At 54.2% G+C, this 15,643-nt stretch overlaps 2 protein-coding genes across 4 annotated transcripts; both read right to left on the bottom strand.

Annotated features, from left to right (window-relative positions):
* Nucleotides 1-405: 405 nt before the first annotated feature.
* On the bottom strand, nt 406-9,470 carry TMEM184A (transmembrane protein 184A). The gene is made up of 9 exons (XM_076351216.1): nt 9,435-9,470; nt 6,189-6,413; nt 5,316-5,481; nt 4,286-4,376; nt 4,119-4,194; nt 3,394-3,485; nt 2,816-2,985; nt 2,519-2,716; nt 406-2,088 (listed from the first exon to the last, which is right to left on the bottom strand). Exons 2-9 carry the CDS (start codon nt 6,411-6,413, stop codon nt 1,838-1,840), a joined length of 1,269 nt encoding a protein of 422 aa, XP_076207331.1. The 5' UTR covers nt 9,435-9,470; the 3' UTR covers nt 406-1,837.
* A 1,944-nt stretch (nt 9,471-11,414) lies between these two features.
* Nucleotides 11,415-14,962, bottom strand: PSMG3 (proteasome assembly chaperone 3). Of its 3 annotated transcripts, none has more exons than XM_076351063.1 (3): nt 14,943-14,962; nt 14,066-14,283; nt 11,415-11,964 (listed from the first exon to the last, which is right to left on the bottom strand). In XM_076351063.1, the coding sequence occupies exons 2-3, from the start codon at nt 14,279-14,281 to the stop codon at nt 11,812-11,814; spliced, it is 369 nt and encodes a 122-aa protein (XP_076207178.1). In that variant the 5' UTR covers nt 14,282-14,283; nt 14,943-14,962; the 3' UTR covers nt 11,415-11,811. The 3 variants fall into 3 exon arrangements, with proteins under 3 accessions (XP_076207178.1, XP_076207176.1, XP_076207177.1); XM_076351061.1 differs by lacking the exon at nt 14,943-14,962 and adding an exon at nt 14,782-14,832; XM_076351062.1 differs by lacking the exon at nt 14,943-14,962 and adding an exon at nt 14,386-14,599.
* Nucleotides 14,963-15,643: the final 681 nt, after the last annotated feature.

The following is a 15,643-nucleotide window of genomic DNA, read 5'->3' as shown; positions in this document are numbered from 1 at the left end:
TGAGCTATAGGCTGCTCGTGTGGAGTCTGGGCTTCCAGCACGGTAAGATTTCTCTAATAATAATAGAGGTTGTCTTGTTGCTGCTGGGGTCTGGGCTTAGCTGGGCTAAAGCAGATCCAGCAGCTCTGAACTGCTGCGTCCACAGCTTAGGCGAGGGTTGGAAGAGGTGCACTGTAAGGAGAGGAAACGGGGGACACACACATTCTTTGTGGAGTGAAAAAGATGGGCACAAATCCCGTGGGAATGCCAAAATGTGCAGGATGCTGCGTGTGCAGGTATTTCTGCTGGGCCAGCATCGAGGGGCAAGGAGGGCGTTGAGCTTAAGAGCATCAGCATTAGAGCAGGAACAGGCAGATCGTGGGCTTTGCTTGCTGAGCTAAGTGAAAACATTTGCTCACTCTGTGATAGAAATTGCTGTTTATTAGAAAAAAAATTCATAAATAAAATAATTTCATGTTGTGATTTACATTTTGCAGCTTAAGAGCAGGGAAAAAAAAACACGCTAGGAGTTGTGTGTAAAATGGCTCTAAGCCTTGTTTGCCACGCGACTGCAAATCTGAGGCTGTAGACTCGCCCTCCTTCTTTCACTACCCAGCTCCCACACCCAAACAACAGCCCAGCCAGTGCCTAAGTAAGTTCCCAGGGATCATCTGATTAACAGGGGAATAGAAATTGGACTAAAAATTAAGAAAAAAAACCAAAACAAAACCAGGAAGTTTAACAGAAGGATGTGCACTCCTCATCACTGATATGGGGAAAATCCCTCCATGCAGTATCTTCCTCTGCCAGTGGTCCAGCCCCGAGCGGCAGCAGACCCCAGCTCCTCTCCATCCCTGCCACCGTCACCCAGCCGGGCTCAGCTCCCGCCTGCCTTCCCACAGGTTGGGCAAAGCCCAGGGACGGTAAATAGCAAGGGGTTAGGAGGAACAGACAGTTCCCAATAAGCGCATTCCTACCACCACCAGTCACAGTCTGGTTCCCTAATAAAGACTCTGATAAGGAAGCTGGAATCCCTTTTAACTTCTGATCCTTTCAGAGATAAGTCAGCTTAGACATAAACAAGTGCTTCTGTCACCGGCAGCTCTCAGAAATGCAGCTGTGAGACCCCATGTTAGCCCCGAGTGAGGTCCTGCTGCTGCTCCTGGGGGAGTTACTCAGACAGCTGCATCCCCAGCTGGAGGGAGAAGAGGAGGACTTACTCTTCCTCCCTGGTAGAGGTCTTCTGCACAACTATGTAGGCTTTTCTGGGGGAAGGAGAGGGGAAGAGATGTAAAAATAAGGAATGACGTCTTTCAATCGTTACCGGGTTTTGAGGTGAAGTGAAGTCACCTTCCTGGGCTGGTTTTCTCCACGGGGCCCTTCGAGATAATTTTTTTTACTCAAATTGGGAGAAACTAGAGCAGAACCGTGCTGAGAAAAGCATTTCTCTCAGGCCTCAGCACTGCTTGCAGGTAAGAGGAGGGCGAGGGCGGCTGGTCTGTCCTGCAGCCCGGCTCCCCTCCATGCCTGGCATCCCCCAGCGTGGGCGCGGACAAGGGGCTGGCATCAAGACGCTGGCAGTGGGGCAGCAAAGCCCAGGCCACAGCTGAGGGCTGCTTAGTCACCGGCGCAAAGACAGCCTCATCCCTAACACCAGTAGAGATGGGACAGCAGAAGCTGGCACTATTTGATTTAACCTTTCCCTGGGTTATTGCATCTTCCCTTCGAGAGACTGGCTTTTTGGATAGAGTTCCTGGCTTCTCGATACTCTGATTAGACCAGGTTGTCTTGGCTTCGAGACAGCTCCCATTTGCATGGGTTTAAACCTCTCCAGTGTCACCGTCCCCTCTGACATCTCCTACAGCTCCTCATCCGACAGGATCAGCACTCTCTTCTCAATGTTTTTGCTCTTTCTGCCGCTTGGTCCCTCCACCTTGGAGGCCACATGCCCGTTCTCCCCCGGCGCTTTGCGCTCTGCCTCCTGCATCGACTGCTGGGTGTACTGCTGGTACGCGGGCGAGAAGTTGTGGATTGCGTCCTGCACAATGTCCTGGGGGCTTATGGTCTCCTTCAGCCCACTTGAGATGCTCTGCATCGGGGCAAGGTTTGCTGAAAAACAGGGAGAGCAGGAGGGTAGACAGGCAACAAGCTCAAGCGCTCCAAGACTGGTGTGACACTTTTCCTTAGAAATTCAAGATCAGGGCCTCATCATGGGCCACATCAGCTTGTGGTGGCGAGCGCCAAGGAGAAGAAAGGCAACTCCAGCTCCATGTTTCAAAGAGGATGAAACCTCTCTAGCAGCATGTGCCGTAATACCATAATCCCCTAATTTTGCCCATCCACACCAAGGTATCTTTTCCTATCCACTCGCTGTGGCTTGTGGGTATCATGAGGGAAGAGGGAGAAGGGAGTCGTGGAGCACAGGAGAAGGAAACTCCTCTGATGGCTTTTAGCATCCCATTGGTAATGCTATAAGGGGGAGTGCCTCCTCTTTCCTTATTCACCGATGAAGGAAGGAAGAAGAGAGGAAGAGTTTTACCTGTTGAGTTTTCTTTCTTTTCTCTGTACACCTGGCAGGAGAATGCGTAGCGCAGGGCAATGGAAGCAAAGAGCATCTCAATGCAGATGATGAAGTTCTGGTAGCCAGCAGCCACTGTCCCAGCTCCCACCTCCTTCCCATCGATGATCTGAACTTCAGGGATCACCCCACATTTCTCCAGGATTGCAAGCAGCATCCCTGTGCAGGGGAAGGGAGAGGGATCAGCTCTGGTGCTGCATCCCCGGGTCGGGTGGGGCTATGGGAGGAGAAGTGCTGGCTGTCCATCGTGGGACCCACCTTGCCAGAAGGAGAGGAAGATGACTGCCTTGATGGTGATGAACTTGAGGACCGGCTCAAACGGGCGCAGCAGGTCCATGGTGGCGAAGTAGAAGAGGAAGAGGGCGTAAAGTGCCAGGCTGACAGAGAAGTTGTAGATGATGGTGATGTAGAGGTAGCCACTTTGGACGCTGCGGGGAGAGAGAGCAAGGTGCTGCCCTGGGCTGCGGGAAGCGAAGCAAGTACAACCAGAGGCAAAGAAGGAAGAAATGGAGGGGGAGAAGTGCATGGCTTTGCCACGGGGGAGAGCACAGCCCAGGAGGGGAAGGAGAGGCAGGGAGAAAGGGGGGAGCAGGGGGCCGCTCTCAGCTTTTCCTCTGTTGGTGCGACCTCTTTTATTATGGCTCACAGGAGTTTTGTCCCTTTCTTATTTGGGGGCAGTGAGTCTCCATTCCCCGGCGCTTCGTGCTCCCTGTGCTCTCACTACCCATGGAGCAGCTCTCTGGGGCAGGGGGCTGGCAGGACACCCTGTCCCTTGTGATGGAGCAGGGACCCGTCCTGTCCCCTTCACCCTCCCCAGCCTGACCCAGCATCCTCACTTGAAGTCCCCGTCGTGGTACTTTCCGAACGCCTGCAGGATGATGGTGACAATCGCCATGAGGGGTTTCACGATGCAGAACTGCAGTGTGGCCTGCACAGGGGAGAGACATGGTGCACCCCGGGGGCAGCAGGGATGTCCCACTGCTCTCCTTGCAGCTCCTGCCACCCCCGGCCCCTCCACACGAGCCAACCCTTCTGCTCTGGGGACAGAGACACAGAGGAGAGAGCAGTTCTCCATCACAGGAGTGACCAATGCTGCAGGGTGAAATATGAACCAGCTCAAGGTCTGCAGACAGGAGGGAGCAGGGCTCCCAAAAGGCAGCTCCTGAAAGGCAGCGTAGCCACTCCGAGGGTGGGGACCGGGTGGCTTGGGGACAGACCTGTGCCAGGATTCAGCCTGCAGCGCAGCCCTGGAGAGTTAGAGAGCCGTCCAGGCTAACCTGGGACTGGACAGAGATGGCAATCTCAGCTCTGCAGTGGGAGGAGACCCTGACTCAGCAGTGAGTCAGAGGCAAGGACAGCGAGCGCTGCACCCTGCTGCTGGCCAGGTGCCTGCGAGCTGGGTAAGCTGCCTCTCTCAGAGGAGAAAAAAAAAACACAAAAAGAGCGTCTCGGGAGAGCAGCGAAGCAGAGCCCTCTCGGCAGGGCAGCGGGGAAGGGACCTGCTGCCTGGAGAACCCTCGTTGGAGGGGAGCAGAGCTGATGCACCCCATCGGGTACCCACCTGCTTGCAGAAGCGCAGGAACCCAATGGAGTAGGACATACCCTGAAGGCAGCAGGTCCCATAAAAGCAGCTGGACCTGGAAGCAGAAGCCGAGGAGATGCTGTTGGGGCTGCTGGATAGGGAAGGCGGGTGGAGGGCCGAGTAACTTGTGGGATGCTGGGACTTACGCAATGGGCTTCCCTCGGATCTCTGACATGATGGTGCTCTCACCTCCGAGGTACTCGAAGCACAGGCTCAGGAAGCTGTAAATCACGAAAGCTGGCAAGGCAAGGGCAGACATGATCAGCAGGGCTGATGGAGATCCAGGAGGGGGGTGTTATTACATTTTACATCCCTTCCTCCTCAGATGTCTTCTCATCCACCCTGGCACAGCATCAGAATTTGGGACACTGGTGGGTGGGAGCCCAGCGAGAGGAGCAGCAGGTCAAATCCATCTGACTTCCAAGCGGAGTCAGAGGCACCGCACCATGTGCACAGGATTTGTTGCAGACACAGCAGCTCCTGCGTGCATGTGGCAGCAGTTGGACGTCCCAGCAGTGCTCGTGGAGCTGGCCTCCATGCACACCCAGACAAGCCCAGGCAGGAGTGCAATGGCCAGGGACCGTCTGCATGGAAGGACCTCAAAATTGCTAAGGGGCAGCACAAGCGGCTGGTGGCCAGCAAGAAGCAGGTCTTGAACAGTTTTCTTGAACATCCCCATCACTTATTTTTCATACACTCCAAACCTGAAGTAATACCTGAAGTAATACACGTGCCCACACCCCTCTGTTCCCCAGGGGGAGAGCAACAAGGTAGAAGAGCAACCTCAACCCTGATGAGCTTCCCCTGCACCTCAAAACATCCCAACTCCCCAATTTCTTAGGTACATCTACCTTCCACTTTAGAGAAGCTGCATTTCTACCCCAAAGGCAACCAGAAAACCTCTTTCCCCAGGAGCATGACACTGGGGTCCCTCTGAGCCTGCAGGCAGGCGGCAGAAAGGCACCAGCTTGGTGCCCCCCACCCGTGGGGCATCCCCTCCCTGCTGCCGATGGAGAAGGAAGGGGAAGACCTCTCTACGGAGGAAGGGAGAGTGGGAAGTGAAAGAGATGGAGGTTTGCCACTTTGTGCAATCCAGGACACTCCAGAGACACAGGTCAGCAGGATGAGAGCCCTGCTTTGCCATCAGCCTCCCTGCCAAGGAGAGGCTGCGCTCACCTTCATAGCAGTCGCGCACCGAGTCGAAGTAGACGTAGTACTGGTGGCTGCCGAGGAGGAGGAGGCTGAGCCAGGAGTCGAAGGCATAGATGGGCACAATGAAAAGGATGCGAATGATGTAGCGCTGCTCCTTGGGGATGGTGTAGTTCCTCAGGTGCGTGTAGATCTGCAAAGTGCCCAGCATGCAGAGCTGTGGCTACCACTGCTCAGGAGGGGAACCAGAGGTGCCCCCAGCCCAGAGGGCTGCAGGAGGCTTGTCCCATGTTGACCCTCCTCCCGGGGATGAGAGCACCGCTGGCTTTCCACCACAGACCCACCGCAGTGAACAGACATGTGAGACGGGCTCCATCCTGGTCCCCAGAGCAATCCCTTCCACAAAAACACGTGGAAATTGGGTCCCTTCCCTGGCGCTGTGCGAGGAGTGTGCCCTCCTCTGTGCCAGCCCCCGTACAGCCATGTCCCAGCGCTCGGAGGCACCAGCTTGCCCCAGGGCTGCCTTCAGCAGCACAGATCCATGCAGCACCCAAAAACATGCCCACTGGCAGTACATTTCAAGGCAGCCGGCGGCACACACCCCAAAGGCACAGACCCCAGCGTGCCAGATGAGAAACCCCGCTGGGTGTTGCCTCCGGGCAGTGCCGATGCCCCGTAGCCTCTCCCGGCTCTGGCAGCCGCCTGGGGAGTGCGTGGGCAAAGTCCACCCTCCCGAGCTGCCAGCACCAGGCTCCCGACAGCGGAGATATCCCCTCCGGGCAGCAACAGGAGGAAATATTTATCCGGAACTGAGTGATTTGCCATGAACTTGGGGGCAATCGATAGTTTTGCCCTTCCGTCAACACCAGTGCTGAGCCCCATCTCCGCTCCAGCCTGTACCTGGTAGAAGGTGATGATGAGCGCTGACCACACGAAGATGCCAGAGATGACCTGCGCCGCTGTCGTGGTCAGGAAGAGCTGCCGGCCATCCTCAGAGTCGTTGTGGGCAGCCGTGAGCAGGATGAGGGCCGAGGATGGGGGAGCTGAGGCCAGCCTGGCCGCTGTGCCGGGCTCCGAGGCGCTGGGCGCCATGGGAGAGGGCAAGGCATGTGTGGCATTACTCATCTGCAGGGAGAGAGAGGCAAGGGGAGCGGCACAGGAAGGCAGGACCGAGGTAAGCTGGTGAAGGGGAAGCTCCCAGCAGATTTCCCAGCACACGCAGTGTGGACAAACCTCCTTTGAGGTTAATCTCCCCAGGCTTTTTCCAGGGCATCCATCACCCAAACCAGCCTATTCACCATGGTTGGGTCTGCTTCTCCCAGCAGGAAAATGCAAACGTTCTTCAAGAGTGGACCCTCTTTTCTCCCAGGAGGTGTATGCAGTCCCTATGTCCCCCAAAACACACGCTTCTCCTTCCCAGCCTTGCTACTTCTGGTTTCCTCAGGGGTCACTATCCTGCTTGAAAGGGAAAGACCTGCCTGCATTTGTGTCCCTGTGAGTTCACACGTGTGGCTCAGGACCCTTTTCTATCAGGAACCAGAGACTTAGGGGTTAAACTCATCCCTCACCCATGATAATAAAGAGCCCTTTACCAGGACATCAGGACACTGATGTCCTCCTCGGGACCCCAGAAAACACTGGGATCCCTGTGGTCCCCCCCCCAGATTTGGCTCCTTTCCTCATGCGTGGCCTGCTGGGGGCAAACCCCAGGGCTGCCCAAGAGGCCAGAGGTTTGGCATCACCCAGGGCATTTGGCCAGCCTCGGCCATTTCGGGATCATGGGGGTCTCAGTGTGCCAGCAATGCCAATACCGAGAACTGAAGGGAAACCAGTGGTCCCTCCCGCACCCGAATTAAGCACAAGGGAGCAAGCCTGCCATGCTGCAGGCAGAGCAGGCAGAGCTACTGCCCTTTGGGGATGCTGAAGTGCTCCAGCATCTCCCCGACAGGTCTGCCCTCCTTGAAGCCGGTCTCCCCAAGGCACCGAGCATTCCCAGTGCAGATGGTGGCCAGGGCGTATGGGCACCGTGTACCCCGCAGCTCCAGACAGCAAGGACCAACCTAATAATACGCTCTTATTTATAGGGCAGCTTCATATCTCAAGGCCAACAGATGCATAAACTGCCATGTTTGGCCTCTATTTCTGCTAATCTATGGAAAGCTGCTTTTTCCCAAGTGTAACAATAGCGGTTTTAAAAAAAACAACCCAACAACCTGCAAGCAGAGCTCTAACAATATAGATGCTTCTTGGTGCATTGTTAATAAACAAAGATTTTAGCTGCTGGGTAACTATCACCTAGGGGTAAAACTGTAAGCATGAACTGGTGCGAGGCAAGAAAATATTTGCCACAGATAAGAGGGGTAGGGAATGACCTCGGTCCAATTAAACACGGAACCCAAAGCAGGAGCTCAGCCGGCGGCTTCCTCTCCTGCCCTCTCCCCGAACCCCAACCTCACAGCAGAGGAAACTCAGCTGGTGTCAGATCAACAGCCCTAAAAATACCTTCCCCCCCCCACCTCCGCCTGGCAGGAGCCGCCTGTAAGTGGAGATGCCCGGGGCAGCGGCGTGCTGGCAAGGTCCCAGGAGCTCACCCCAGCGTACCTGTGCCCGCAAGCAGGGAAGCGGAGCCAGAGATGGCTGGAGGGAGAGCGAGGCCGATAGTGTTACGGAGGCAGTGGGGAGCCGGGTTTTTCCTCCCTGTGACCGTCCTGCGGCCCTGTCCCGGCCAGCAGGAAGCAGGATCCCAGGGAGAGCCGGGGAGGGATCTGGTCTTTGGACAGACGACGCCAGACCTACCTTGTAAACATTAACAGGAGGCTGGAGATAGCCTGCGGCATGGGGAGGGAGGCGAAAGCCGGCTGTGCCCCATTCCCCGCAGCTCCTTGCTCTGTCTGGGGGCTGCCCTGCCACACGTTGGGGCCGTACAGATGGATTTGGCCATGCTTTCCCTCTGTCAGAGCATCACGATAGGGAAGGATGTGATCCAGCTCGCTTCCCAGGACACGGTGGAGAGCTGTGCTCATTGCTAGACCCATTTATTCTGTTTTTGACCCAGCGCTGTGCCACAGATGCTTGGCCCAAGACATCCCAACTCCTATTAGCTTTCCCAGCCACTGTGGTATGAGCACAGTGGCACCAGCAGCCGGTCCTGGCAGGCTCCCCTACATTGTCACACTCTGAACGTGGCGGAGCAAGTAATTAAAAACAAAAGCCTCGGTGCCGCTTGGAGACAGGGCTCCCAGCTCCAGAGGTAATTAGATCCCGGCTGTGCAAGGTAGCCGGGCAATTTAATGCAGTTAGAGGGCCATTTGCTTCCAAAACAAAGGCATCGAGGAGACACAGAGAATAATACTAGCTGCAAAACTCAGCTCCTCGACGGGACTGCGCCAGTGCCACATCCAGTCTGGCTGTTTTCAGACACCTTGCAGGTACCTGCCATGCAGTGTCTACCTGTTACGCTCACTCCCTGGGATATTAGAGATGCTAAGTGAGCACTGAGCAGAAGATAAACTGAGCGGTGAAACCTGTGTTCAGGCAGGCCACCTGCAAACGGGGCTTTTCACTCTGCCAGGGATTCCCCTCCATCTGCAGGCTCCCAGAGCTCGGACTCCCAGCTCACATCTCTCCCGGTGTCCCAAAGCACCTGGGACAAATCCCCACCTCAGTGGCAGCCCCTGTGGGACTGGGGCAGTCAGAAAGGAAAGGTGAGCCCCCGCAGCCCCCCACCAGTGCCTCTGCAGTGCTGGCTGTGCGCGCCGGTAAAGGGGGAGAGATCCCTGACCCCCATCCTGAGGAGGGGAGCATCCAGGCTCAGCCCCACCAGCGCAGGAGACGTGCCTTTCCTCCTCATTGCTTTCAGATAAAGCCAGGGCATGGGGGTTATTTGCCTGACCAGCCCCTCCATACCACCCCCAGGCCACCCAGGAGGAAGGACCTATAGCGCATAGCTATAAATTCAGGCAGGGCAGCATCGAGCCCTCCTTAAAGCCTGTCCGGAGGAGTGAGTGACGCACACACAGGGCTCTTGCAGCAGGCTCTGCCCTCCCAGCAGCTCCCACGGGTGCTCAGGACCGATGGCCGGGGCAACCTCCGCTCCGTGGGGGGGGGTGCCCCCAGTTGCTGTGCACCCCCCAGGGCCCCACTCACCCTGCGGGGCTCCTCCGGGAGCGGGTCTGGCTGCCGTGCACCTGCCTCCGCATCCCCTGCGCCCTCCTCCACCTGCACCCGCGGGAGACTCCTCCTCCGGGCACCCTCCCAGCCCTGCCCGCCCGCTGGCAGCAGGCCCTGCCAGCGCCCCGCTCACCCTCGCTGCACCCCGGGCCCTGCAGGAGCTGGAGCGCCGGCTCGGGCTTCGCCTCCTGCAGAGAAGCTACCAAACTTACCTTTCCAGTCTGCCGTGCTCGGCACCCACGCCCGGAAAGCAAACACGGATGGAAAGCCACGGTGCAGCCCGCCGCCGCTGCCCCCAGCCCGGCGCACGTCCCGTGGCCGTGGGCGAGAGCTCTGCCTGGGTGGCAGAGGCAGGTTTTCTTGCCGTTGGGAATTAATCCTTACCTGGAGGATAGCGATGACTAAACGGCAGGCAGCTGGTTGCACCGGCAGACTTGTGAATGTATTTTGGGGCAGGCCTTCCCCCTGGTTTACTGCAAGCAGAGAGGAGCAAAGTCGAAGGACCAATTGCTTGTGGTCTAATTTATCACCCGTGGAAAGGCAACACGATAAGTCTGTCCTGGCTCTGAGCATCAAACGGGAGAGAGCTCCGCGTCCTTTCTTTACCTGCCACCCTGTGCAGACCTGGTGGCACACAGAGCCAGGAAATTAAGGTGGTTAACTCGTGGTTGGCTTTTAGGTAGCAACACTCAGGTCTTTGGGACATAGCGGTGGTATGCCACCTTATCACCATGGTGGAAGATGTGGTTTACATTCAATTTGCTAATTAATGTATGGTTTCCACAGGTTGCTAGAGCTACGGACACCGTAAGAGCACCAGGATTTGGGAAATACATTGAATTTTGCGTCGGGAAAGAATCCCTACTAGCAAACCAGGATTGACATTAACAAATTCCACATGCCTCTCTCAGCCCTCCTAGACAAAAAAAAAAAAGAGTGTAAAAGAGGGAAAATTTGGAGTTCTGACAGATGCAAGTCTTTGGTTCTTGGAAGCACAGTTCAGGAAATTATTTTTAGACAAAATTTCTTGTCAAAGGCAGCTGAAAGCCTGCAGTGTTTGGATGTACTTTAAAAAAAAAGGTTTAATTTCTCATAATCCCTTAAATACTGTAAATAACCCTTACTTCAGAGAAAAAGAGTCCTTTCGAAATGCATTTTCTGCTTTTCTACTTTTAGAGGATTTTTTTAGCAACAGAAATGACCCAGCAACTGGATCTACGTGGGGCAGGCACAGGCTCTGTGCTGATACTGCTGATACCAGCAGGTCTTAACACAGCACAAGTCTTCCCTGCCCAGAATCCAAGACCTGTCCTCTGTCTGCTCGGTCAAGTTCATAAGTGACAGAAGTGTGTAACAGCTCACTTAAAAATTTACTACTTGGTGTTATTTGTTACAAGAAGAGGTAAACACAAACGTGCTTTCCAAGCAAATGGCAAAAGTTCGGCTATTAAGCATTGCATCAGCTCATATAACTTCACCCAACACTTTTTTTTCAACACTCAGAAGTTCTAACACCCCTGTAACCCCCCCCACCCTTCTGACCCCATGTCTCCTCCGACAGGTGCCTTAGGAGAGGGACAGCTCGTTGCAGGTGGTCCAAGCTATGGATGTGCTGCCTCTCCGATGTGCTGGCACCATGTAATCCATAAGCAGCTGTTATTTTGTCTTTTTCTCACCTCTAATTTGGGTTCCTGTCTTCCACCCTGACATCAGCTTTCATGAAATTTGCAGAGAATAATTATCTTCCTCTCTTTAAAATCGGAGTGAAAGTGGAAAATGGATTCAGATTACATCAGGAAAGAGACTGACATAAGGACAAAAGCAGTCATATAGGACTCATTTCCTTAAAAACAGGCAAGAAAATCTTTCCTATTATGCAATTGCTGTTGATGTGTTATCGAGGCTTGTATTTCAATTGAAGTGATTTTCACAGAGCAAAAAAGAAAACAGGTAAAATTAGATTCGTCAATGATTCTTTTATTCACTCTGCACTGGGTGTTCCCCTTTTGCGGTACAGTGTAGCTACAGAGTTTGGCATCTGTCGCTCCTCAGGACACAAACGCAGAGCTGTGCCATTTCCCAAATATACATCCCACCCAATGTGATAAAAATAATACTTCTCTTATACATTGAGACAATTGTTCTCGTCTCATCACTGACTATATGGACTGCAAACCTGTCACAGTAACAAAACCCATAAACGTTCTACACAGTAGAGAAAAATTCATTAAATTCCTCAGTACGTCCAAAACCAGCACAAAGACATTCCATCATTTTCATTTCTTGTCCTTTTAAATAAGTGGTGATGAGTCATGGACTCAAGATCATTTCCTTGAATCCAGATGGCACAACTTCACCACACTTGGCAACTTCGGATCACTTCCCGTAGAGCTTGTATTCCTTCCACGGTCTTGTCCTTTAAAGCCATGGCGAGAAGAACGGGCTTGTTCCCAGCTTCCTGAGAGACGAATGCCACCAGGTTTTTGGCACAAACATGGACGAGGGGCTGAAAAGCAAAGGTATGCAGATGTACACTCTTACGGCTGGGAGAGACCTCCCACACGAGTTAGGAGAGGAAGAGTTCTGCAGCGACATGGAGCGCACTGAGAACCTGTTGATACTGCACTCGGACCGAGTGTGCAGTTTGCTGAGCGGTTCCAACATGACTGGGAACAGACACGCAGTTTGGCTGGTCAGCAAAGCCAAGCCACGGTACGGGGAACTTTAGAAAGCACTTTCTCAGCTTAAAAGGGAAGAGTTCGGACCCATGAGTGACAGGCACCCAAACCACCCTGAAACAACTTAACTGGAGCTGCACTTGAATCGAGTTTTGCACCAGCTTGGAAAACTTGGGAAGTCGGTACAGAGAATCTTTCCTTCTGCTAATCCTCCCACCCAAACTACATCACCAAATATCAAATTTTATGAAATGCCATGGATCAAAATGCCTCTATTTCCATCATAGCCAGCTTTCTGAAGTCTCCAAGTGCAATTTTCTTTTAAAAACTTGTTGCTGAAGAGGGTATGTTTGGCTGGCAAGCTCTGGAAAAAACCTGTTATTTTTGCAATTCCTAGAGACCCCAAAATGGTGTTATATACACAGCTTTTGCATGCCACGTGTAAAAGACATGTTGGTTTTGATTTTAATAGAATAATGAAAAACAGAAATAAGTAGCGAGGCTGAAGGAGGGAAGAAAAGGGATATAACCTTCTTAATGAGGTTTCTTTAACAACAGACTAGAATAGAATAGCATAGACTATTTCAGTTGAAAGGGACCTACAACGATCATCTAGTCCAACTGCCTGACCAATTCAGGGCTGACCAAGCTAAAGCATGTTATTAAGGGCATTGTCCAAATGCCTCTTGAACACTGACAGGCCTGGGGCATCAACCACCTCTCTAGGAAGCCTGTTGCAGTGTTTGACCACCCTGTCGGTTAAGAAATGCTTCCTAATATCCAGTCTAAACCTCTCCTGGTGCAGCTCTGAACCATTCAGCTTGTCTAGGTTTTATTTACACCCAGTTATGTATTTATCAGAAGGGTGAGTTTGCTTGATTTTAGCTACCAGTCTGGTTTGGAAGTGTGCACCATCCCAAACGGGGATGTTGACGGTGACAAGCAGGAAGGCAGCAAACTAGTGAAAGCCTTTTCTTAAAGTTTAGGTTGATTAAGCTGGTAAAATGATTTAAAAATAGTATGTAACAAAGTAAACAAAGGCACTTCCCATTTCCAAATAAAACACAAAAACAGCTTGGGGGTGGAGGTGGTCAGAATTCACAGACATCACACCAGGGAAAGCAAAGCATCTCCCATCCAGAGAAGGAAGGCTATTGCTGAAGAACGAGAACCCCACAAGGGGAAGTCGCGGATAGAATCAGGAACTTGTGTTGCTAGAGTTTTTGTAGTTAAGGTTAGCAAGTAATATTTGATAGCTCCAACCCTGATGGAAAGCCTCATAATCTTGTAGCTCTGTAACTTTCTCTTTTAATGCTTGACTAGTTGACGCTTTGCGAAATACATTTTCTTCTGCTTTCTCTCCAGCTTTGTGAAATGGTCGATAAAAACTCATTTTGCTGAAGCAAAACAAATTAAACTTTATCAAGGGTAGGTGCTGGCAGGCACACTTGGGAGAGGGCAACTAAAGTCCATTACGGGGCTGGCATAGATTGGGGGGGGGCGGGGACGGGGACGGGGGATGGATGGGGCGAGAAAATGGACTTGAAAAGGAAAACAAACTCACTGGAACAGAAACCCAAAAAAGGTTATCAAAGGCTGCACGTTTGATCTTGCAGCCCTTAAATCAACAGGAGCTTCATCACACCTTCCATGAACAAGGCGAAGCAATCCATATCCTGCAGGACGCAAAATAACAGATCCCCAAACCACTCACAGTTAAACTTTTGTTATGTCAAAGAGCAGATGAGCACGCACACTTTTCTGATGCACCCCTCTTCCCACAGAAGATTTTTAAATTAATCTTACCACCGTGCAAACACCGCTTTAACTGCTGTGATTCATCAACTCCCTGGCAACCTGCACAGCCCCACCTACTACATTTCCCCCTTATTCTTGCTGCCTGTGCACTGTATATCCATCCGCTCTCACCTCATCCTTGCCCAGTAGCACCTTTGTGGTGAGTGAGGGCCTGCCCACGTTGTCACCAACTGTGTTGGGGTCCACGTAGACGATTGTCCCCATCTTGCCATACTGCGTGACTACCACGAGGACGGAGTTGGAGAACGCCGTGCACACCACCTCCGTTGGGACCCCGTGTACCACCTCCTCTCGCTGCTTGGACGTCACGATGGGACTCGCTTCCATTGCTGTGGAAAAAGAACAATAAAACAATAAAATAACATTAGATTAAAAACACGGACCATGGGCTATTAGAAGCCCGAATCCTTCCCTTCATTTGAAATACCCACGTTGATTTCAGAGCACAAAAGCATCCGGAGGTGTGTGCCTGTGCAGGAACAACGCTCAACATCCCACATCCCCGACCGGGAAGGGACATTTAACCGCCCCGCAGCAACGGCCTGCACTCCCCCCGCACAAACGGGCTGCCATTCACAGGGTTTCCTGCCAATCATGGTTTAACAGCGATCGCCCCTATGGAGCTGGCCGCCCCCGAGCCCGACCCGCCGTGCCGTGCCGTGCCGTGCCCTCCCTCGCAGCCTTCCGGTCGCTGGCACCGAGGGGGCGACCCCCGAGCCCCGCTTTCCACCCCGGGCCCCGCCGGCCTCGGCGCTTCCTGAGGGAGGCGACCGCCCCCCGCCACTCCCGCCGGGCCGAGGCTGAGGAGAGGTCCCCGCCGCCCCTACCCGCGCCGGGCCCCGCCGCGCCGCCGCTCTCCGCCCAGGCCCGCCCCGCCGCGGCGGAAGCGGCGCCTTTCCCCTCCCTCCGCCGGCCCGCGGCGCGGGGAGATGGCGCAGGGCGGCTGCGGCCCTCCCCTCCCCTCCCCTCGGCGCCGCGCCGCCATTACCCGCGCACGCCCGCGGCGCTGGCGCCGGGGGAGGCGCCACCGCCATCGCTCCCCCGCCCCGTCCCGGCTCTCCTCCGGAACTTCGCCCCTCGCCGGCCCCGGGGCTGAGCCCCTTCCCCCGGCCCGGCCTCCTCGGCCGGTTTCTGGCCGTTTTACACTGGCTCTCATCGTGGCGGGGGACGGGGAATGTCACAGGGCAGGAACCCCACCCGTGGCCGTGAGGGAGTGGCGTGTGCCCCTCCATAGGCCCATGAGGGGACGAGGTGAACCTGGGGCCTGTAGGGAGGCTGCTAATTTTGATCTTTTTTCCTTCCCCCCCCCCCCCCAATTTCCACATGGGATACGACCGCTCCCACCCACTGCGTGGTGTTGGGCCACACTTTAAGCCCCCGAATGTGCTTTCCCATCAAAATAAGGCTGGTTTTGGGCCACTGGAGTGGCCTTGCCCTCGGCCTTGCCCTCCCCGTCACAGGCGGGCGGCCCAGCCTCGCGCCTCACTGCCGATGGGACGAGCGGCGGCCTGTTCGTCGCCGAAATACTCCTCCACGTGTGGCCCAGCTGCTTCACGAGCAAGCGTGGGGCTTGAGGGAGCGATGGCCGCTGCCCGATGGCGCTGTAATGGGAGATGAGGGCATCTGGGTGAAGAGTGCAAAAAGAAATGTTTATGTCCCATGAGCAATACGTGCAAACGTTCGTTTCTG

Source organism: Aptenodytes patagonicus, chromosome 13 (genome assembly GCF_965638725.1).
Source record: "Aptenodytes patagonicus chromosome 13, bAptPat1.pri.cur, whole genome shotgun sequence".
Lineage (NCBI taxonomy): Eukaryota > Metazoa > Chordata > Aves > Sphenisciformes > Spheniscidae > Aptenodytes > Aptenodytes patagonicus.
This window is presented reverse-complemented; position numbering and strand designations above follow the sequence as displayed.